Source organism: Mus musculus, chromosome 3 (genome assembly GCF_000001635.26).
Source record: "Mus musculus strain C57BL/6J chromosome 3, GRCm38.p6 C57BL/6J".
NCBI lineage: Eukaryota > Metazoa > Chordata > Mammalia > Rodentia > Muridae > Mus > Mus musculus.
Window position 1 is genome coordinate 138311338 of NC_000069.6, and position 22744 is coordinate 138334081.

The 22744-nt window shown below is 42.8% G+C and overlaps 1 protein-coding gene across 1 annotated transcript; it reads left to right on the top strand.

Moving 5' to 3' along the window:
* The first annotated feature begins 1948 nt into the window (after positions 1–1948).
* Positions 1949–19797, top strand: Adh6a (alcohol dehydrogenase 6A (class V)). Its single transcript, NM_026945.1, has 9 exons — positions 1949–2025; positions 6922–7023; positions 11564–11702; positions 13541–13628; positions 13762–13981; positions 14579–14839; positions 16041–16176; positions 17739–17877; positions 19619–19797. Exons 1-9 carry the CDS (start codon positions 2008–2010, stop codon positions 19641–19643), a joined length of 1128 nt encoding a protein of 375 aa, NP_081221.1. The 5' UTR covers positions 1949–2007; the 3' UTR covers positions 19644–19797.
* The last annotated feature ends 2947 nt before the right edge of the window (positions 19798–22744 follow it).

The following is a 22744-nucleotide window of genomic DNA, read 5'->3' on the forward strand; positions in this document are numbered from 1 at the left end:
TCTAGAGACTGCCACATCCAGGGGTCCATCCCATAATTAGCCTCCAAACGATGACACCATTGCAGACACTAGCAAGCCTCTGTTGCAAGGACCGTGATATAGCCGTCTCTTGTGAGACTAGGCCGGGGCCTAGCAAACACAGAAGTGGATGCTCACAGTCAGCTATTGGATGGATCACAGGGCCCCCAATGGAGGAGCTAGAGAAAGTATCCAAGGAGCTAAAGAGATCTGCAACCCTATCGGTGGAACAACAATATGAACTAACCAGTACCCCCGGAGCTCTTGACTCTAGCTGCATATGTATCAAAAGATGGCCTAGTCGGCCATCACTGGAAAGAGAGGCCCATTGGTCAGGCAAATTTTATATGCCCCAGTACAGGGGAACGCCAGGGCCAAAAAAATAGGAATGGGTGGGTAGGGGAGTTGGGGGGGAGGGTGTGGGGGGCTTTTGGGATAGCATTGGAAATGTAATTGAGGAAAATACGTAATAATAAAAAAAAAAGAAAGAAAAAACCTTAAAGTTCCAGGTGGTGTCACAAAACCCAGCAAGACCCCTATAGGGTGGAATATAGGGTGGAAAGCTCACATCTGGACACTGCCTCAAGGTGTGGCCTTTCTTAGTAGGCTGCTGCCAATCACATGGAACTTTACTGAACAGGGTCAATATGTCAATATGTAGGACCAAAGAGGAGGAACAAGGATGCAGAAGCTGTAAGAATGGAGACACTTACAAAAGGCCCTTTACTGAGTAGGTTTCCGTCTCTCCCTCCTGAAAAGTCTTTCTTGGACCATTTCTAGGTATATGAAGATGATGCTTCCCCACTTAAACCGCTGTCATCACGATGCCTGCCTAAAAGTATCCTTTAGGTCAGATTTTACGGCAGATAAACCAGACTTCTCTGCCCTAATCCCAGCTCTGGCCCAGGAGGAAAAGGCGGGTCCTGAGATCTTCTGAGTAGGATGTTCAGATTGATCTCTTGCTAGAACATCTCCACACCTAGAAACCTGTAACTGCCTCTACAGACTTCTGTCCCCAGTGGCTCTCTCAGCCCTGCTTCCTGAGACTGAGCCCCACAGTATAGCAGTGGTGCACCTTGAGAATAACAGGCTCTAGGTATTAGCGAAGAGATGACAACGGGGGCCTCATCACAGAAGTTCCCGGAGCATGCTGGGAATATAGGATTTCCAGATGTGAACGGGAGGCAAACACAGCAGCAGCCAGACCTTGCCCGCAGTTGGATTATGACCGCCTGCTCTCATGTTTTCAGTTTTCTGTTCACAAACTTTGAACATCTCTCCCTGCCCCCATCATCAGCATGGCCTCCTTATTTCACTTCACCTTGATTGACTTGGCCACCTGTTTTGGATCCACACCCATTTCCTGCTTTTATGTAAGCTCCCCCCCAACAGCCACAGTTTGACCTGTGTGAGACTCTTTCATAACCTGTGACTTCATCTTCAGCATTCCTCATTGGCACAATGCATTTCTCAGGTTAAATTATCATTCATAGGGATGCTTGTACATTTTCATTCCTCTGACTACAGGCAACCCAGGCTTAAAAGGTATTTGTTGTTCGTTTGGCAATAGCATCTATCTAATTGCCCTTCCAGAAACCCTGTTGGCTGATTAGCAGGCGCTGTCTGGCGTGTTCCTTCTATGCATGTCTTCCTGCAGTGTCTCTTAGCCCCATTGCCTCCGCCTCCTCTTCAGGCTGACTCTGCCCCACCTTGGCTGTCAATCTCCTCCTTCATTGTCCTTTCCTGGTCTTCTGTCCCCTCATACCATGGCTGTCACTCTATTTCCTCCTTTATTGTCCTTAGCTGATCTTTCATTCCTTCCAGCCCTCCACTTGCCCTTCTGGTAGTCTCTATCTTGATAGGGTAATTACTTTTAATGGCTTTCGGTTTCATGAACCCTATAAATACTTGGCCCAAGTTTCTAAGCTTCAGAGTCAAAGCTTATTCAGAGAAACCACAAAGGACACACACGAAACCAGGAAAGTCACCATGAATACCCTGGGAAAGGTAAGTGAGCTGCTCTGTGATGGCCCCATGTCACCTTCAGATTCTGTGCTCTCTGAACAGATTATTGTCAAGTTTTTTTTTAATTTTTTATTAGGTATCTTCCTCATTTACATTTCCAATGCTATCCCAAAAGTCCCCCATACCCACCCCCCCAACTCCCCTACCCACCCACTCCCCCTTTTTGGCCCTGGCGTTCCCCTGTACTGGGGCATATAAAGTTTGCAAGTCCAATGGGCCTCTCTTTCCAGTGATGGCCGACTAGGCCATCTTTTGATACATATGCAGCTAGAGACAAGAGCTCCGGGGTACTGGTTAGTTCATATTGTTGATCCACCTATAGGGTTGCAGATCCCTTTAGCTCCTTGGGTACTTTCTCTAGCTCCTCCATTGGGGGCCCTGTGATCCATCCAATAGCTGACTGTGATCATCCACTTCTGTGTTTGCTAGGCCCCGGCATAGTCTCACAAGAGACAGCTACATCTGGGTCCTTTCAGCAAAATCTTGCTAGTGTATGCAATGGTGTCAGCGTTTGGAAGCTGATTATGGGATGGATCCCTGGATATGGCAATCACTAGATGGTCCATCCTTTCGTCACAGCTCCAAATTTTGTCTCTGTAACTCCTTCCATGGGTGTTTTGTTCCCAATTCTAAGAAGGGGCAAAGTGTCCACACTTTGGTCTTCGTTCTTTTTGAGTTTCGTGCGTTTAGCAAATTGTATCTTCTATCTTGGGTATCCTAAGTTTCTGGCCTAATATCCACTTATCAGTGAGTACATATTGTGTGAGTTCCTTTGTGATTAGGTTACCTCACTCAGGATGATGCCCTCCAGGTCCATCCATTTGCCTAGGAATTTCATAAATTCATTCTTTTTAATAGCTGAGTAGTACTCCATTGTGTAAATGTACCACATTTTGTGTATCCATTCCTCTGTTGAGGGGCATCTGGGTTCTTTCCAGCTTCTGGCTATTATAAGTAAGGCTGCTATGAACATAGTGGACCATGTGTCCTTCTTACCGGTTGGAACATCTTCTGGATATATGCCCAGAAGAGGTATTGCGGGATCCTCCAGTAGTACTATGTCCAATTTCCTGAGGAACCGCCAGACTGATTTCCAGAGTGGTTGTACAAGCTTGCAATCCCACCAACAATAGAGGAGTGTTCCTCTTTCTCCACATCCTCGCCAGCATCTGCTGTCACCTGAATTTTTGATCTTAGCCATTCTGACTGGTGTGAGGTGTAATCTCAGGGTTGTTTTGATTTGCATTTCCCTGATGATTAAGGATGTTGAACATTTTTTCAGGTGCTTCTCTGTCATTCGGTATTCCTCAGGTGAGAATTCTTTGTTTAGCTCTGAGCCCCATTTTTTAAAGGGGTTATTTGATTTTCTGAAGTCCACCTTCTTGAGTTCTTTATATATATTGGATATTAGACCCCTATTCGATTTGGGATAGGTAAAGATCCTTTCCCAATCTGTTGGTGGTCTTTTTGTCTTATTGACAGTGTCTTTTGCCTTGCAGAAGCTTTGCAACTTTATGAGGTCCCATTTATCAATTTTCGATCTTACAGCACAAGCCATTGCTGTTCTATTCAGGAATTTTTCCCCTGTACCCATATCTTCGAGGCTTTTCCCTACTTTCTCCTCTCTAAGTTTCAGTGTCTCTGGTTTTATGTGGAGTTCCTTAATCCACTTAGATTTGACCTTAGTACAAGGAGATAGGAATGGATCAATTCACATTCTTTTACATGATAACCGCCAGTTGTGCCAGCACCATTTGTTGAAAATGCTGTCTTTTTTCCACTGGATGGTTTTTAGCTCCCTTGTCAAAGATCAAGTGACCATAGGTGTGTGGGTTCATTTCTGGGTCTTCGATTCTATTCCATTGGTCTACTTGTCTGTCTCTATACCAGTACCATGCAGTTTTTATCACAATTGCTCTGTAGTACAGCTTTAGGTCAGGCATGGTGATTCCACCAGAGGTGCTTTTATCCTTGAGAAGAGTTTTTGCTATCCTAGGTTTTTTGTTATTCCAGATGAATTTGCAGATTGCCCTTTCTAATTCGTTGAAGAATTGAGTTGGAATTTTGATGGGAATTGCATTGAATCTGTAGATTGCTTTTGGCAAGATAGCCATTTTTACAATGTTGATCCTGCCAATCCATGAGCATGGGAGATCTTTCCATCTTCTGAGATCTTCTTTAATTTCTTTCTTCAGAGACTTGAAGTTCTTATCATACAGATCTTTCACTTCCTTAGTTAGAGTCACGCCAAGGTATTTTATATTATTTGTGACTATTGAGAAGGGTGTTGTTTCCCTAATTTCTTTCTCAGCCTGTTTATCCTTTGTGTACAGAAAGGCCATTGACTTGTTTGAGTTAATTTTATATCCAGCTACTTCATTGAAGCTGTTTATCAGGCTTAGGAGTTCTCTGGTGGAATTTTTAGGGTCACTTATATATACTATCATATCATCTGCAAAAAGTGATATTTTGACTTCTTCCTTTCCAATTTGTATCCCCTTGATCTCCTTTTGTTGTCTAATTGCTCTGGCTAGGACTTCAAGTACAATGTTGAATTATTGTCAAGTTTTAATGACAGCAATACTCAAAGTTTTCCAAGATGTGGAAAAGCTTCCTCCACTGCTTGGAGAATGAATTTCTGACACGTTTACATGGGATCATTTGCTAATATTGTTGCAAAAATCTTTAAAATTTTGCCTACCATTTTCTCTGGAAGTTTAAGGGGCTGATATGCTATCTGCTGTGCTATGGAGGGACCTTGATCTGGAAACAGAGCCCAGTAAAAGTGTCCCTCCTGTATGTTCTTAGGAACAGGTTGACAGCATCATGGTGAAGAGAGCCTGGGTGGAAGCAACATCTGTGGAATATTAGGGAGCTGAAGTTACAATGTGTTAAATATTAGGGAGCTGTGGTTACAATGTATTAAATATTAGGGCGCTATGGTTACAATGTATTAAATATTAGGGCGCTGTGGTTACAACGTATTACTCAGTGAACCTTAAGTGGTCAGTAAAGATCACCTGAACATTACTCATCATGTTACACAGAACATCAAGCCTGTGTCCAGAGTGCTCAGTGTGGTCTCATAAACCCACAGTGCACACAGAGAGTTCCGGTTAAAGAACTTGCCCTCTATTGTTAGCAGTGGGGAGAGCTGGATGCCAAGTTTCCCCCCTTTGCTCCCCTCACACTTGTCTGAGTTTTGAGTTATGTGTAAATTGCTTTCAAAATAAGGAATTCTTCCCCTAAAAGTTACCTTTTATGAAACTTTTGAGTGAAAGCACAATTATTCTAATTATATTGTTCTCAGACAGAAGTACTATTTTCTATACCTTTAGTTGGACACTCTTGTGACACCTTTTTCTTTCCTTTATATGATAAACTCCTGTATTTTCTCTTCCACTGGAGTCTTAATTCCTCAGAGAAACAACAGATTTACTCCACTTTCAATTACCAATGCAGAAGTTCTACCTACACATGGAACACATTTCAAGTTATACAAAGTTATACGAGTATTGCCGGGGACTAAATCTAAAAGGGAAGCTAGTCTACTCATTGAAGAAGTTGCTGTAAGAATGCACATCCAGGCCAATAGAAACAGCCTCAGAAGAGGAACCTGGAAAAATAAGAATGTGTTCTGCAGCAACAATTCTAGTGAAGGAGAAAAGAAGAGAATGGTAATCCATGCTAGCCTGGGACAACGCATTCAATTCTAGCTTCACATCATACAACACAATAATCATCCGTTAAACATGAGTTAAGTGATTAAAAATCAAACTGGAAAAACTTCAAAGAGAGGATAAGAAACATTTGTTACAACACAGAGAAATTTTAGACTGCAGAAATGGAATAAATTACCAAAGGAAGAGACTGCTATAAACAAACATCACAAAACATATGCATAATTTCATACAACACTGATATGAGCAAAACAGCAGAGGAAAAAAGTGGGTAAGGTCAGTAGACAGGCAGCAAGTCACTCCTTTGATGTTTGAAGATACATTTGCATTAACAAAAGCACCAAGATGCCAATAGTTCTGTAAACACAGGACCAGGCCTTTCACAACTCTTCTAACTGTACTGAATACCCACACCCATACACTGAACAATACTAATGAAGATACCAGGTTTTTCTGCCTGTCCAATATTTTGTTTTACAATATAGTCAATGCTAAGTAAAATGAAATACATGATAGCATAGACTATTTATTATTCTGGGGAGTGCGTCAAGGGATTTAATCTTTCTGGACAGAGATTTGGAAATCAGCACAGCACTAACAATGATTCCATTCTTCCGAAGAAATTTTCACTTAAGGAAACAAACTAACCCAGAAAACAAAACAAAACAAACAAAAAATCAAAACAAAAAACAAAAACATGAACAAACATGTTCACTGCAATACCCTTTGTAAGATAAAAGCAATAGAAATACTCCCATATCTAGGTAATTATTAAGAAAATTAGGATATACCCAAATAAAATGGTTGTAATCTATGACTACAACGAAGTTCTTCAACGTCAAGAGAAATTCTTATAAACCTGACAGTGGTGGGTAGAGGTTCAGTAACTACTGACTGTTTTAGAAAGAAGACAAGGATGAAGTGAGAGGAGGAGGAGAAGAAGGTGGCAAGTGTCCTTATATGAAATGATGTCAGAGCAATTTTAAATTATTAAAATTTTTAAGTAAAAGCATTTTGAAATATCTAGAGGAAATTTGTTAAATTCACAGAAGTTTACTTTTGAAATGCAGGACTTATTTGTATTCATTTACTTTTGGCTCTCTCCCTGTGACTTTCATACTTTGACAAATAATAGCAACTGTGATCAGAAAAAAAAATGAAGTTTATTGTAACTGCCATCTTATTTTGCATCTGTTAGACAATCACATGTCGGGCAGCCATTGCCTGGGCAAAAAATTCTCCTCTTTCAATTGAAGAAGTGCAAGTTGAGCCACCGAAGTCTGGAGAAGTTCGTATTAAGGTAAGCTTAAGTCAGCCAGCCTTCACTTTTCAAGATAAAAGAAAATAATGAATGCTACACCTTAAAAATAGATGTAGGGGCTGAAGAGATGGCTCAGCAGCTAGGAGCACTGGCTGCTCTTCCCGTGGACCTAGGTTCTGCTCCCAGCACCTACAAATGGCAGCTATTTGTAACTCCAGCTTCAAGAGAACCAATGCCCATGCTGGCCCCCACAGACACAGTATGCATATGGTCCAACAGCCAACAGTGCAGGTCAAACACATAGACACATAACATAAATCAATCTGTTTAAAAACATGGGTAGGCATAGACATGTACAAATGACAAGCATTTTTGCATATCACTCTCCCCACCTTTCTTAATAAAACAAAAAGATTTTAAAGTAAATAAAGAAGATCGTTGAATAATTAGAGCTAGTTGCTTGTTTGAGACAGAATCTCAATATACAGCTCAGGGTGTCCTCAAACTCACAATCCTCCTGCCTCAGCCTCCTGAGACTTCACGCTGTAAGCACATGCCACCACAGTCCAGGACAATTCCTTTTTTAAAAAAAGATTTATTCTTTAGTTTATCACTTAATTGTCAGTCTAAAAAATATGCTTATATATGCATGTCTATATGTGGGTATGTGCACATATTCTTAATAACTTTAAGCATTGGCAAACATGTTACCTAGGATCATTGCTACAGTAACTCTAACTTAAACTGTGTATTGTTATAGGCCTATGTATTTTTCAGTGTTATCCAAAAGGCTTTTTTTTTTCCAGTCTCAGTGTCTTTTTTCATTGCCCTGCTCTCATGATTTAAGCCTACACACTGTATTAGCCTCTAAAACCCGTCTGGAAAAAGACACTGGGAGGCAACTTCATCTTCCAGAAATAATGAGGACTGAAAGATTCATGGTTTCCAAAACTCAGCAGATACTGCACAGAGCTTAGACAATGTCTAGAAAAGCAGGCTCACCAAAACTCCCTCACCACTTTCCAGTCAAATGTTTAACCTGTCATCTCAAATTCCACAAGGCCATTTAGTATTAAAGATTGGGGATATGTTGACTAGACTCCAACAGCCTGTGGTGTTAATTTTCTCTCACCATTACTAGATACCTAAGATAATTAACTTAGAAAGACAAAAGGATCACTCTGGGTTACAGAGCGTTCAGCCCAGGATCTGTTATTCCTCATTGTGTTTAATCTGGGATGAGGGCATCTCAGCTCATCTCAGCAGAAGTGCCCAGCTCAGCAAACCCACTCATGTCGCAGCCAGAGGGCAAAGGGACAATTCTCTTCAGAGGCATTCACCCAGTGATCCAACAGTCCCCAGCTAGGCCTCCTGCCTGAAAGTCTCAGCCCCTCTCAGAGTATCTGGGGCCAGCCCTTTATCACATGGGCCACCAGACCAATATGTTTAACCACACGATAACACACATTAAATTCACCTGTTTATTTTACTTTTACACAGGAAATTCAATACTAGATACATGGAGTACAACAACTTCAAAAAGGTACATAACTCTTGCCCATAACAGCTCAACAGCGTAGGGCAAGATTCGGAATGGAGGTCAGGGGTTACAAGAGGAACAGAGAAAAAACAAACAAACAAACAAGCAACAAGCAACAATTTAATGTGTTGGCAAGATACCAGGAAAGAAAGAAAGAAAGAAAGAAAGAAAGAAAGAAAGAAAGAAAGAAAGAAAGAAAGAAAGAAAGAGAGAGAGAGAGACAGAGAGACAGAGAGAGACAGACAGACAGACAGACAGACAGACAGACAGACAAGAAGGTTCAGTGAGTATTACTGCTAATCCAGAGGACCTGAGTTCAGTTCCTAGCACCTAGGTTTAGTGTCTCAAAATCGCCTATAACTCCAGCTCCAGGGGATTCCACTCCGTTTTCTGGCCTTCACAGGCAGACATATTTGTATGCACATATCTCTACACAGATAACGCATGCACACATATGGTTAAAAATAAAGCTCTTGGGGGCTGGAGAGATGGCTCAGCAGTTAAGAGCACTGACTGCTCTTCCAGAGGCCCTGAGTTCAAATCCCAGCAACTACATGGTGGCTCAAAACCGTCTGTAATGGGATCCTATGCACTCTTCTAGTGTGTGTCTAAAGAGGACAGCTCCAGTATATATATATATATATATATATATATATATATGTATATATGTATATATATATATATATATAATCTTTTTAAAATGATTTAAAAATAAAACTAGGAATTTTTAAATACTAAAAAATAAATCTTGGAGGGAAAGAGAGAAACAAAAGGGCAGATGAAGGATGGAAGGCAAAAGAGAAAACTAAGGAACTCCCACTGGTAAATTACCAACACCGTGGCCAGCAAGTGTGAGAGAGACGCTGAGAGAAAAATGAGCGTGACAGGTGTGGCAGGGCACATGGTTCAATAGTGTCCTTGTGTTCCTCACAAACCCGGGCAGTACTCCGTGCATACTCTTGTGTTGAGCGCAGTTGAGTCCCCAATGCTTCCTAGTTACCTGGTTGCTGCTCTTAGGCTGCTATCCTCCTAACTCATAATGACTATAAACAAGATCAGTCATAGACTGCCCCACCAGGTCAGAGACTTCAGCATCAAGCAGGAAGCATTATCACATTGAACCCTGGATATAAATCTAAGCTAGTGACTGGATATGCCCTGTATACCCTTCTAGCTTCTTCTAGGAACCATGGTCACAGACAATCACATATTCTCATTTGCTGTACACAACAAACTTACAGGGACATGGAGTCTCCTCTGTATATAAAAAGCATTTCCAGCCTTTGGTAGTATCTTGAAGCCATTTTAACACAGTGAGGACCCAAAACCTGGGCATTTCTCTCTGGCACATCTTTTCTCCCACTTGCTGAATGCAGACCTGGCTTTTCCCGGTGTCCTAGCCAACACTTCCAGCAGATGACAGAAACCCACGGACTGCTTTTCTGCATTCTTCTAGGACCTGGAAGACATAGGCTTTTGTGGATATGACACTTCATTTGGAAGGGCTAATATAGATGGGTTAGGCAAACCAGAGACAAGAGATCTTAAGTAATTATCTAAGAAGTTTTCAAATTTCCCAGGGACAGTTAAATATTGCAATACTAGCTTATTTAACTTACCCTTATTTTACAATATTGTCTCTTCCCCCACTCCTATTATGTAGCCCTGGCTGGCCTAGAACTCTTTATGTAGACCAGGCTGGCCTTGTACTCATAAAAGATCTGCCTGCCTCTGCCTTCCAAATGCTAAAGATACCCTGGCTATAATGGAACTCACTCTGTAGATCAGGCTGGCCTCAAACTGAGATCCACCTGCCTCTGCCTCCCAAGTGCTGAGATTAAAGGTGTGCGCCATATGCCCAAAGAAAGCCTTAAAGAACCTTTTAATGTACAAGTTTAAAATTTTGAAAATTGATTTACCCAAAGCATTGAACTTCACAATATTGTACCTAAACTTCTATGTTTCTTGATAATGGTGGCTATTATTAATATTTCCCCAAATGAAAACAAAACCTTTTTGTTTCAAAAAATCTTTATTGCATGAATAATATAGACTATATTTTAAAAGACTTAAGTTAATACAAGGTCTGAGCATGAAGCTATGTGACATTGGAGAAGTCATTCTAAGCCTCTGGGTACCCCTTCTCCCATACCTAGATTGCGGGTAAGTCTTTCTCTGAACTTAGTGTCAACCATAATAAAAGAAGCAATAATAAATTAGCAGTGGTCAGTCCAAAGATGCAGCTTATTGGGAGAAAGGGCTTCAGGGCCATGTTCTGGCTTCAAGGTTGCAGGGGCGGGATGTTACACAGAAACAATGCAGTATACGGACATGAAAAGAGGGAGCCTTTAACAGAAACAATCCGCTAAATGGAAACATGATGGAGACATAAAGGGGAGAGATTTCTCTTTAGAGCCTGAAGCGACACTTCATCAAAAGTAAAAATGAGAGAGCTTGGAAGAGAAACAAAGAGCAACCATGACAGGAATGGCAGGGAGGCCAGAGCTGCCCCACAGGGAGCAGTCTTTAGGGTACTCCCCAAGCAAAGACCCCTGAGAAATCTCTGTGCCAATCCCCCTAACAAAGCAAAAATCTGGCTTCTATAAGTCTCGGGGTAAGGGGGGCTGATGAGGAGTTTTATATCACATGATTTGGTTCAACATGGTGGACAAGACAGAGAACACAGAAGGACTGTGGTCTCTACACTCAGTCACAGCACGGGCTGCCTCTTACCTCTGTCACAGAGAGAGATGCAGGGAGGCACAGGCAGGGTCTCTGCAGGCAGTGGGGTCTGCCCTTTTGAAAGGGATCTCTCTTTTACTGGCAGGTTTTGTTTTAACACCTGAGTGTTGTTTTAGAGACAAGTGAGGTCATTTGTATCAAACAAAATTAAACTGAACATTCAGCCACAAAGGCAGGAGGAGTTTGAGGCCAGCCTGGTCTACAAAGTGAGTTCCAGGACAGCCAAGGCTATACAGAGAAACCCTGTCTCCAAAAAACTTAAAGCAGTTGCCTTTTGGTCACTGAATTTCTATGCAGATGATCTCGTCAGGGATCTGTGGTTCTGATGATCACGTGCTGAAAGGAGAACTCGTGGTGAACTTTCCTTTAATTCCGGGTCATGAAGGAGCGGGAATTGTGGAGAGTGTTGGTGATGGAGTTTGCTCCATGAAACCAGGTAGGAAATGGGAAACTTGCGATCCACGGAGGAGGTGCTCTGCCTGCACTATTGGTATAGACAGCAGAAAAACAAGTTAGGTTTGCCTCTAGGTTCTTCTAGTTGACGAGGTATCATGTCATCAAATGAGGCCAGTAATCCAAAGAGCCACCATCGCTGTCACCTCTTTTCTGATAAATATACGGTGTGGAGAACAGTTCCCGGGTCTCTACCCAAAGCCAACTACCGATTGATATAAGAGCAGAGACCCTCTAAACAGGTTGAAAGATCCTTAGGCTTAAGACCTTCTTATGTTTTGATTTCCCCAGAATGTTTTAGATTAGTGTTCATTCCAAAGTTGGAGCTTTTGACGATTGAGTGAATGTTTTAGTCAACTAGAACGCACTGCTTGGAAGTCACAGGGCAGGATGATGGCTCCATGTCAGTGAGTCTTTCCCAGCTGTATCTTCAAGGATCTTGACGTTACTATTCTTAGCATGCCCACAACAATCGCAGTGAATGAGCAATTGCTCATCGATTATGGCGACTTAGAAACACCATAACTTGGGACCAGCCGCAGATTGAGAACTTAAGAAAATGCATAGCAAGGCCATTCATGGCCGTCAAGTGTATTCACAAAAAAATGGATAGCAATTATGAGATGCCTACTGTGGATCGAGGAAAAAGCACAAGAGTAAAGGGCTGAACATGCATCTCCCGGAAGGTGGTTTAAATGGGAGAGTTTATAGTCTACCTGCTCTTCAGCCAGATAGATGCAATGGGGGATTTTGTGGGAGCCAATCATGAACACCAAAGGAAAAGGATAGTTAGAACCTCTTCCGGAGATCTCGCATCTAGAAACCTGTAGAGTCAATAAAGGTAAGATGTGCTTTACCTAAACTTAAAGAGATTTTTAATGCCATCTTAAGGAACTCTCCTACACTATAAGCCTGGCTAAGGGCGCCGTGCAGAGATGTCACGGTCGACCCTGACCGAGTCTTCTGTAGTCTGTGAAGATTGAGTAGGTTAAGCTTCTTCCCACCCCCACTCAGTGTGACACTATAAACCTCGGGATGTGAGCTGATCCAAGATTCAAACTTGATCAAGATCCTCTCCAGAGCTCCGTGGCTTTAAAGCTACCTTTCATAGTCATTGTTCCAGGAAGAGTGAGAGACAGAAGCATTTTCCCCCCTGAAGTCGATACAGCTCAGAATTCCAGTGAGAACCAGTGTGGAGGCCTGCTGAATATCAGTGTGGACCCGGGCGGGGGTGGGGGTGGTTTGGAGGGGGCGCAGTGTCGGTGGGAAGACTCAGGAGGAAGCTCTGAGAAGGCTGGGTCACTGTGAACAGGCTACAACCAGCAAGGGGATGGATTTGTCTTTTTGACGACTGCATTTTTTAAAAAAGATTTATTTATTGATTATATGTAAGTACACTGTAGCTGTACAACGGATGGTTGTGAGCCACCATGTGGTTGCTGGGATTTGAACTCTGGACCTTCGGAAGAGCAGCCGGGTGCTCTTACCCACTGAGCCATCTCACCAGCCAGACGGATTTGTCTTTTTAATGGAAAGCAAAAGAATTAAACCAGATGACTCTGAGGCTCCTTCCTGGTTGTATTCTATTTTCTAAGCAGTCCTACAGCTATCTACCCAGCAGGCAATGTCTCCTCATCTTTAACAATTGATAAGGATCCGAAAAGAGGTAAAAAGACCTATGCTTTAAAATAACGCAAGACGTCACCCTGGCTGCTGTCATCTGTCCGTAGCATGTTTTCAAGAGAATGGGTAAGATTTTATTGTATTTTTATTCCATCAATAATTTGAAATGTATTGGTTCCTCTTTCCCCTCCCCCACAGGAGATAAAGTCCTCATCCTCATTATTCCACAGTGTAGAGAATGTGACGCCTGCTTGCACCCCAAAGGAAATTTCTGCTACAAGCAAGAGTTAGTAGATTTGTTCCTAGTCCTTTGATCAAATGGCTCACATGGAATGTGCCTAATAGTGACCACTTCTTTCTTTTCAAATCCTCATGATTGTGCCTGTACGTGGGTGTCCGTCTGCGCCTCTGTGGAGCAGTGTTCTGCCTTGTTCTGGGGTGATGCTCGACGGGACCTCCCGGTTTTCCTGCCGAGGACAGAAGATTTATCACTCGTTCCGAACAAGCTCATTCACAGAGTACACTGTGGTGCCCGAGATCGCCGCGGTAAAAATTGATGACGCAGCTCCTATGGATAAAGTTTGTCTCATAAGCTGTGGCTTCCCTACTGGCTACGGGGCTGCTGTTAACTCTGCCAAGGTGAGCATGGTATTTGCTGTTAGTTCACAAAGCTGGCCGGACTGGCATTGCTGCTTAAACAGAAACGTAAACTGGCATCCCTCAGAAACCTCATAATGCGGGTTTCTGTTCATCAGGAAACCAGTGATGTCCCTTTTTCGTCCCCAGTAGCAAAGCGTATCTCGTTCCTTATTGACCCAAACAGCCTGTATCATTTTAAATTCCCCACACTAACTCCTGCCTCTTTTAGCCCCCATCTACCTCCCCTAGAAACCTACCCCAAAAAAACCTACAAGGCTTTTGCCACTTTGGCTGCCCTCCAGCCCCCAATAAACCTCTTTCTACACATGGAGTATTCTAGTTCAGCCGTTTGACAGCATCTCACTTAAATTTGTGTTATCCATATATTACAGTTATTTGCACATGGGGCAGTGGCGGGAGGTGGAGGTGGAGATGGGATGGGGAGTGGGGACTAGGCTGAACCTGTCCAAATGATCAAAGTAGCATACCTAGGTTTCGAAAAGCTCACTATTTTTTTTTTACTCGCTGTTATTTTTTTTTTTATCTGCCTATGCCCAGCTTTGAAAACTAATACAAACACATTTTATGAATCTGTAGGTCACCCCTGGCTCTACCTGTGTGGTTTTTGGACTCGGAGGGGTCGGCTCAGCTATTGTCATGGGCTGCAAAGCCTCTGGTGCATCTAGAATCATCGGGGTTGACATCAATGAGGAGAAGTTTCCTCGGGCAAGAGCCTTGGGGGTCACCGACTGTCTCAACCCTAACAAGCTGGAGAAGCCTGTGCAGGAGGTTGTGATGGAAATGACGGGTGTCGGTGTTGACTTTGCCTTTGAGGCCATTGGACTGGTTGATACCATGGTGTGTTTACTGGGCACAGTGGGGATGGGGGGCATGCATAATTTTAAACTCTCTGTGCCCCAGATGAAAAATGGAATATAAATTCACTCCACAGCCTTATTTTATTATACAAAAACACTGTGTATGAAGAGATACAACTTTTTTTTTTTTTTTTTTTTTTTGAGACAGGGTTTCTCTGTATGGCCCTGGCTGTTCTGGAACTCACTCTGTAAACCAGGCTGGCCTCGAACTCAGAAATCCGCCTGCCTCTGCCTCTCAAGTGCTTAAAGGGATTAAAGGTGTGAGCCACCACAGCCCGGTTATTGTATACCAAATTTTTAAACACGCAAAGAGCCATAAGATCAGTAATTCTCTTTTCTCAATTCTAGTTACTTATACCTGAATAAGATCATTATTGGATTCACGTATATTTATCTCCGTGTTCTAACAAAATTTGAGAAACTGTCAATTCCTATACCTCCACGTGTCAAGTTCTATGGCTACAGGAATTGATGAACTAGGTGCCATTCCTCTGGATCAGATGGTTTAAAGAAGAGAATGTATACACTCATTACATTGAAATGTGTGGCTAATTCCTAGGTCTAAGACTGAAGAACGTTAGTGTAGGAATGTAGGTGACTGAAAAGAGGCCAATACAGTAAAATTTGAGGGAAAGAGAAAGAAAACTGAGGTAAGAAGGCAATAAATTTAAAAAAAATGTGTGCCTATGGATCACTGGAAAATTCATTTTTTGAAAAAGTGAAGCTTCCCTAAATTTCATCTATACTTACTATGCTCTATTCTGTTTTGTTTTAGCAGAAATTAACTGAGCAGTAAAGCATAGCAAAGAGTCAGACAAACAGAATGCATGGCCTTCACAGCAGTTGATTGAACATGCCTTTTATTCTTGTACACTGGTGTTGCTCTGGGGGTCTTAGGGATGATAAATGATTCAATACATAGAGCAACCCTGCAAGGAAACAGTGAGCAAGAAGTTAAAGAGATTGCCCGAGTCCCACAAGTTGCAGAGTTGGCATCTTTTATTTCTATGCTGTGCTGATTCTCTGAGGAGACCCCACGACCCCAGTGGCGAATGGAGTTGAATTTGAAGTAGCATCTATCCAAGAGAAATTCAAAGTCCAGAGTATCCAGGACTCTTTCCCTTTGTGGGCAGCTGGTATGAGCACATAGGGTGTGCTAGCCGTTATCATTGTTTTCTCAGGTTGCTGCTTGGAACTCCTGCAACAACAGCTATGGCGTCTGTCTGATCGCTGGGCTCGCTCCATCAGATGCACAGTTATCCCTTGAAGCACCCAAGATTTTGTCTGGGAAAACCCTGAAGGGCGTGTGTCTGGGAGGTAGGTGGGGGAATAGAAAGGTGTGGTCACTTAGCTTCTCCCTTCAGGGGACCAGATATCTAGGGTAAATGTGTCCAAATACTCCTCCTGAAATGAGTGTAACAGTCTTCAAATTACATTTTTTTTTAATTTGGAGGATGCTGTAGTATGATATAGGCATGTGTATGGATTCATGTGTCTGTGTGTGTATGCAGGTTCATGTATGATCATATATGTATAAGGTTGTGTAAGCATGACTATATGAGTGTACATGTGAAGGCCAGAGTTTGATATCAGACGTCTTCCTCTGTCTTGATTATTTTTGGACACATCGTCCCTCACTATGCCTGGAGTTCAGCAATTGACCAGTGAGTCCCAGGAATCCTCCTGTCTCCGCTTTCCTATGCTAAGATTACATAACTACCATGCCTGCCTGCTTACTCTAGGTGCCGGGGACATGAATTCATGGAAAGCACTTTACCAAACAAGCCATTTTCCCAAAACATCAAATTAATTTTAATTAGCGAAATAAAACACTGGAGGTGTTGAGGATTATCATTGTTCTCCTAGAGAAATATTTTTGTGACAATTAGAATCACTTAATCAATATTGGTTCTGCATTGATGGCTTCAAAGTTTATTGTGCTATTTTACTAGTAATGTCTCAGTGTCTTAAGTGTTGTTGTACGCATTTAAACTGGTATTTTTAAACAGATGTGTCTATAGTTCCAGAAAGAAAAAAAAAACCTTATTTCTGATCAATATTGATCAGATGATTTGAAAAACTAACACGTGCATTTCTACCCATGTATCTAGTGGTATGTGTCAATGCCACTGCCATGCGTGTGGGCAGAGAGGGCTCTCGTGCAATCCCCATGTACGTAGATAAAGTCTACATGTCATTCCTAGCATGTGGATATAGCAGATTCTCCATACATCTCCATGCACGTGAATGAAGAGGACCCTGTGCCAGTTCTAAGCGTGTGGATAAAGAACATCCCATGCCATCCCTAAGCATGTAAGAGGAGATGGTCTCGTAATGGTAATCCCAGTGTGGGTTGATAAGGTTTAAAAGACTGCTTTTCAGTTCAGGAATATGAACATTGACCCAGATTTTACTTAAAAGACGACTAAGTAACAGAACTGTCTATGGTAGCCACATTTAAACAACATTTGTCACCCAATGGCTTCTCGGGAACAAATGCTTTCTCTTTCATGATCAAATGATAAGATGGGTATCTTACCATCTATCATGATTCACTGATTTTTTTTTTATTCTTTTGGTTGGTTGATACTTCTCATTTTCATTACGTTTATTTTATGATTACTTCTGTGTTTGAGTGTGTGTGTGTGTGTGTGTGTGTGTGTGTGTATGCCAGGACACACACAAGGAAATCAGAGGATGACTTGCTGAAGTTGGTTCTCTCCTCCCGGCACGTGGATCCCAAAGATCTAGTCAGGTTGTCATGTTTCTACACAAATGCCATTGCCCACTGAACCATCTCAATAGCCTGGTTGGTCTTGGGTCTTATTATTAATAGTATATTAATAATATATAAAAATAATAAACTTTTTGTTTTGCAGATTATAAAACCAGAGACTGCATACCCCAAATAGTGACTGATTATCTCCAAAATAAGATTAATATAGATCCTTTAGTGACTTATCAGCTGCCTTTTAACCAGCTCCATGAAGCCTTGGAGCTGTTTCATTCAGGAAAAGCGTGAGTTTTGTTCAATGGTGTCCTACATTCTGAGGAAATGACTAGTCAGATATTTCATTAAGTGGGGGCGGGGTATGAACTTGAACCCTTAGTATCTTTTACACACATCTACCTGCTTCCTGATGTCATTAACATAGGAAAAGGCTTACCTACAGGGCATCTGTTTAGGAGACATCTACACAACCAACTTCAGAATTTCAGAAGGATACTAAAGATAATGGATTTTTCCACACTGGTCAATAGTGTATATTTTCCTGGTTAGAGAAATTACCTAAAACAACTTATTTGAATTTCTGGAGTCAGGAATCTTGCAAGAAGTCTAACAATGGCTTGAGACTCCTGCTAAGGGCACAAATTCTTACACATCTTTTCTGAATGATGCTCAATCCACATATCGGCACAGCTGCAGGTCCGCTTCATTTGCTCCTTCAGTACTAATCTGCTTACATGTTCTTTTAATGCTCAAGAATTGATGGCAGACTTGTGTGAGAGATTTCCTGGGGACTTGTATTAGACACACACACACACACACACACACACACCCCTACTCACCCCAGAAAGGGAACATTTTTATTGTGGTTCCTAACAGGGGCACAGGGTTATTCACAGGAACAGGGATGACTCTCAAGCAGCTGCATCACAGAGAAGCCCCCTCAGCATGGGTGATGATCCACAAGGACTGCATCCCTGCAGCCCTCTGCATTGGCTACAAATAGTTCTAACTGTCCCAGGGTCTATAGCTGGGCTGGTTAGACTCCTCTTGAACAACTGCTCACTGTTTCTATAGCAGGGCTACAGAATCACGCAAGCAGGCTTCAGCTTTCCCTGACTCTGTGTGGCTTGTCTGCCTCCTAACTTTCCTGCATCTTTTTTCTCCCTCTGGGAACAAATGTTTCAATTTGGAGACAACTGACCATCAATTGTCTTCCAGGAGTGCTACAAGTGTTGCAGAGTCAGTGTAGAGCAAGTTACAAACAGTAAAGAACCAATCAAAGCTGCCCTGAAAGTGCTTTTCTTGTTGTGCTTTTCTTGTTTCACCTTGAAGCAGGTCTCTAGTTCATCACACGTTCCCACCCAACCCTGCCTGCATACTTCATTTGCTTAATTTTTTAAATGAAAACCTTCACATGTTTGCCCTATTTTTCTTTGTCAAATTTTCATTGAGTATGTCTACCCATTGAAATAAAGAACAAAGCTCCAGAAAAACTTATCTGAAGTGTTGAAATTATTATTACGTATGGGGAAAGGCATCCATCAGGCAGTAGGCATATTGCAGGGTGAAAGGAACCAAAGAAAGCCATCTTTTTCTTTCTGGTCCAGACATTAGGCATGATGCTACAGCAGCCGAATGTTGATGGGAAGGTTCAGTGAGCTCCCGGGGCTCTCCGGTGGTTGTGTGGCCACAAGGAAAGGTGCTAGAAGAGGGTGCCTCCTTTTCTCTATGTGCTGGACTCCAACCCAGACCCTGTCCAGATGCTAATGTCTTACTTGGGTGAACTAGAGCAATAGTTGAATCGAGGTGGGAACAGGTGGGCATTGAGAGTCCTTAGGGTGCCGCATGCAACCGCTTTGCTGACGTCACGCTTCCCAGGCATCTCATGATTATGTAGGGTGCCGCATGCAACCGCTTTGCTGACGTCACACTTCCCAGGCATCTCATGATTATGTAGGGTGCCACATGCAACCGCTTTGCTGACGTCACGCTTCCCAGGCATCTCATGATTATGCTTTTCTATTTCAGCATCCGTTGTGTTCTGCTCTTCTGAGATCTCAGTGATAAAGAAGAGCTCGGGAGCAACCAGAAGGGCTTTCCTTCCTTCCTGTTTCACCTCCCTGAGCAGCGGGAAGAGACAGAAACAGAGTGCAGCTGTTCTCCTGAAACGAGGACTTCTAGACCATACTGATAATAAAATAAGTTGGAAGAACGAGTGTTGTGTAACTCACAATATGTGACCTTAAAAAAAGAAATGATGGCATCTTATTCATGATAGTATTGATCATGTCCACAACCCAACTGATGTCCGCCATAAGTACATGAAAGCAGTCTTCGCGTCCCGTCTTCTAGGTGCCTATATACGTGCAAACTTCCCAGCACCTTTCACCCCACTCTTGAGTTGATGTGCTGATGTTGCAGATTTGCCGTTGTGCTGTGGAGCCATCATTAGTGAGAGGCATGCTCGGATGCAGTGAGTCATCTTCTATCCCTCAGCATCAATCACTGCTTTTACTCACCGAGTAGTGAAGCATGGCTCCCAGCTGCCTGTTTGGGAAATTTTAAAACTTGCAGTTAAGGGAGAAGGTACAGGATCTTCTCAGAGGAACATAGCCACATCTCTAGCTCCTCCCCACCCCACCCCCATTTCTATCAAGCCTTTTTTCCTCACCAAATCCAGTGTAGTCATCTCATTTGGAATTGAGAGACTCAAAAGAAAGAGAATGAGGCTTAGCTCTTTTTTTTTTTTTTTTGGGTAAACTTTTTATTGATTCTTTGTGAGTTTCACATCATGCACACCAGTCCCAATCATGTCCCTGTCCCCTCATATCTGTCCTCTGCCCTTGAAATCTCCCCTGCAAAAGAAATTAAACACACACACACATGGACACACATGAACATCATTAAAAAAACATCTCATTGTGGAAGTTGTAGTGTGTCATAGTGTGTCCCACAGTATATCCCTCTGTCTATACATCTTTACTTGCAAATGTCATTGCAATGAGTCATTGGTCTGGTATGAGTTCTCTGGCTTCTATGACACCATCAATATTGGATCCTCATCAGAGCTGTGGCATGGAGGTCCTGCAACTTTAGATCAGCAGGCCTGGCCCTTTTATGACTCACAGATGATATAGATTTGGGGGTGAGCCAACTGAGAGCCCTAGATCTGGGCCAGGGCGGTAGCCGAGCTGCTCAAGGCAACAGCTCTCCTTACTTGTACCACCAGGGCAAGCTCTCCAACACTTCTCTGCCTAGGTCACCCAATGTCACCACTGGGCAGAAGGCAGGGTCAGCTCTCCTGCTCTCAAGCCCTAAGGGCTTGCTTACCTGCACCCATGCCTCCAGAGCCAGCTCCACTGTGCTGCCTGGTCAAGGTGCAGGGCTACTCTTCCAGGGCTGCCACTGTTGAGGGGTTGGGAGAGCTCTCCAGCTCCCACACCCTCAGGCAGGCTCACCCATGCCTTTGCCATCAGGACTGGCTCCACGGTGTTGCTCCAGTGAGTTGCAGGGCCTGTGTTCCCAAGTGTTATAACCTGTGAGGGGCAGGGCTAGCTCTCCTGCTCTCATGACCTTGGGCCCAGGCCCATGGACCACCACGGGTGGTGAGGGGCAGGTGGGGAGTGCATTATCCCTGCACCAATTCCACCTCACAGCAGACAAGTGATGGGATGAGCCCGCCCATGCTCATACTCTCAGCAGCTCGCCCATGCTCATACTCTCAGCGACCCGCCCATGTTCATACTCACCCATGCTCATACTCTCAGCGGCTCACCCACGCCCTCTCCACCAGGGCCAGTTCCACTGTGCTGCCCCAGTAGGTGCTTAGCTCTTCTCATTCATGGCTTTTCCCTCATACTGTCTATCTTTACCTTCACTCATTAAAACTCACCCAATCCTTTGGCTTTTGAAACACAAGTCCACAAGGAAAAGTCCTCTTACATTTTTCCTTCACTCTGCTGTAACTCTGCTAGTTTTAAATTGGAATCCACTATTTTGTAGATACAGGGAACTATGTGTAATGTTGCACTTTTAACTTTTCAAAACAGCGTTTTGAAATTGTATTTTTAGGTTTTTAAATTCAGTTTGGTTTCCGGGATACGGTGACTCTTCAGGAAAGAGATATGGAATGAATAGACCACCTCCTTCTAACACCCCCAGACTCTGGCCAAGGTAGAACCAGAGACATGTGGACTGAAACATCTCTGCTTTCTTCAAAGGCCCAGCATGCTGACATCCAGGAACATTTCAAATTAGCCAAGAAAGAAAACTGTCCACTTTCCAGGAATTCAGAATTAATTGTCACCATAGATCAGAGGGAAAGAAACTTAATTCCCAAAAGCCTGTTTTATACACTGTAACTGAGATGCTAAAGTATGTGTAATGTAAATCTCTGATGTCTTCTGACTGAAAACTTGTGTGTTGTAGGATAACCCAAATTCTTTTTCTTAATTCAGTATGCAGGTACTGCCATCTCTCCTTGGTTTTGTTTTGTTTTGTTTTCGCTTCCAAATATTTACACTGAAAGTGTTGCTGTCTTTCATAAGTCTGTTCCTCTACCTTCAGCTCCCAATCAAAACCCACAGAAGACAGTGAGTAGTAAATTCACCTGTCATATTTGCCTTTCCAATGCCAGTAATGATCATGAATTCAGCTCTCAGCGGGGTGGTATTAATCAATTGAATAAAAAATTAAAGAATTTATACAAGTGACTAGACAACTCTTCTTCTTCTTCTTCTTCTTCTTCTTCTTCTTCTTCTTCTTCTTCTTCTTCTTCTTCTTCTTCTTCTTCTTCTTCTTCTGAACTGGAGGGAATAATTAAGACAAGAGAATGGGGGCAGAGAGTCAGGTCCAGAGAGCCTTACACACAAAGGCTGCGAAATTAGCCCATGAGAAATGCTTCTTTGCAGAGAGGAAGGCTGGAAATCCCGAGCTAAGGCTGACTAGACTTGGCTGGAGCCACTGGGGCAGGCGCAAAGGTGCTCCACTGTATTGGCCTGGAGCTTGTTTCATTAAAATCCACATCTGGGAGAAAATCTAAAATGCTAATAAGGAACAAAGTTGCAAGACATCACATATAGAACTAACTAGACACGGCAGCTTCAACACATAGAACGAGCTGATGAAGGCGCAGTTATGCAAACAATCTGTAAA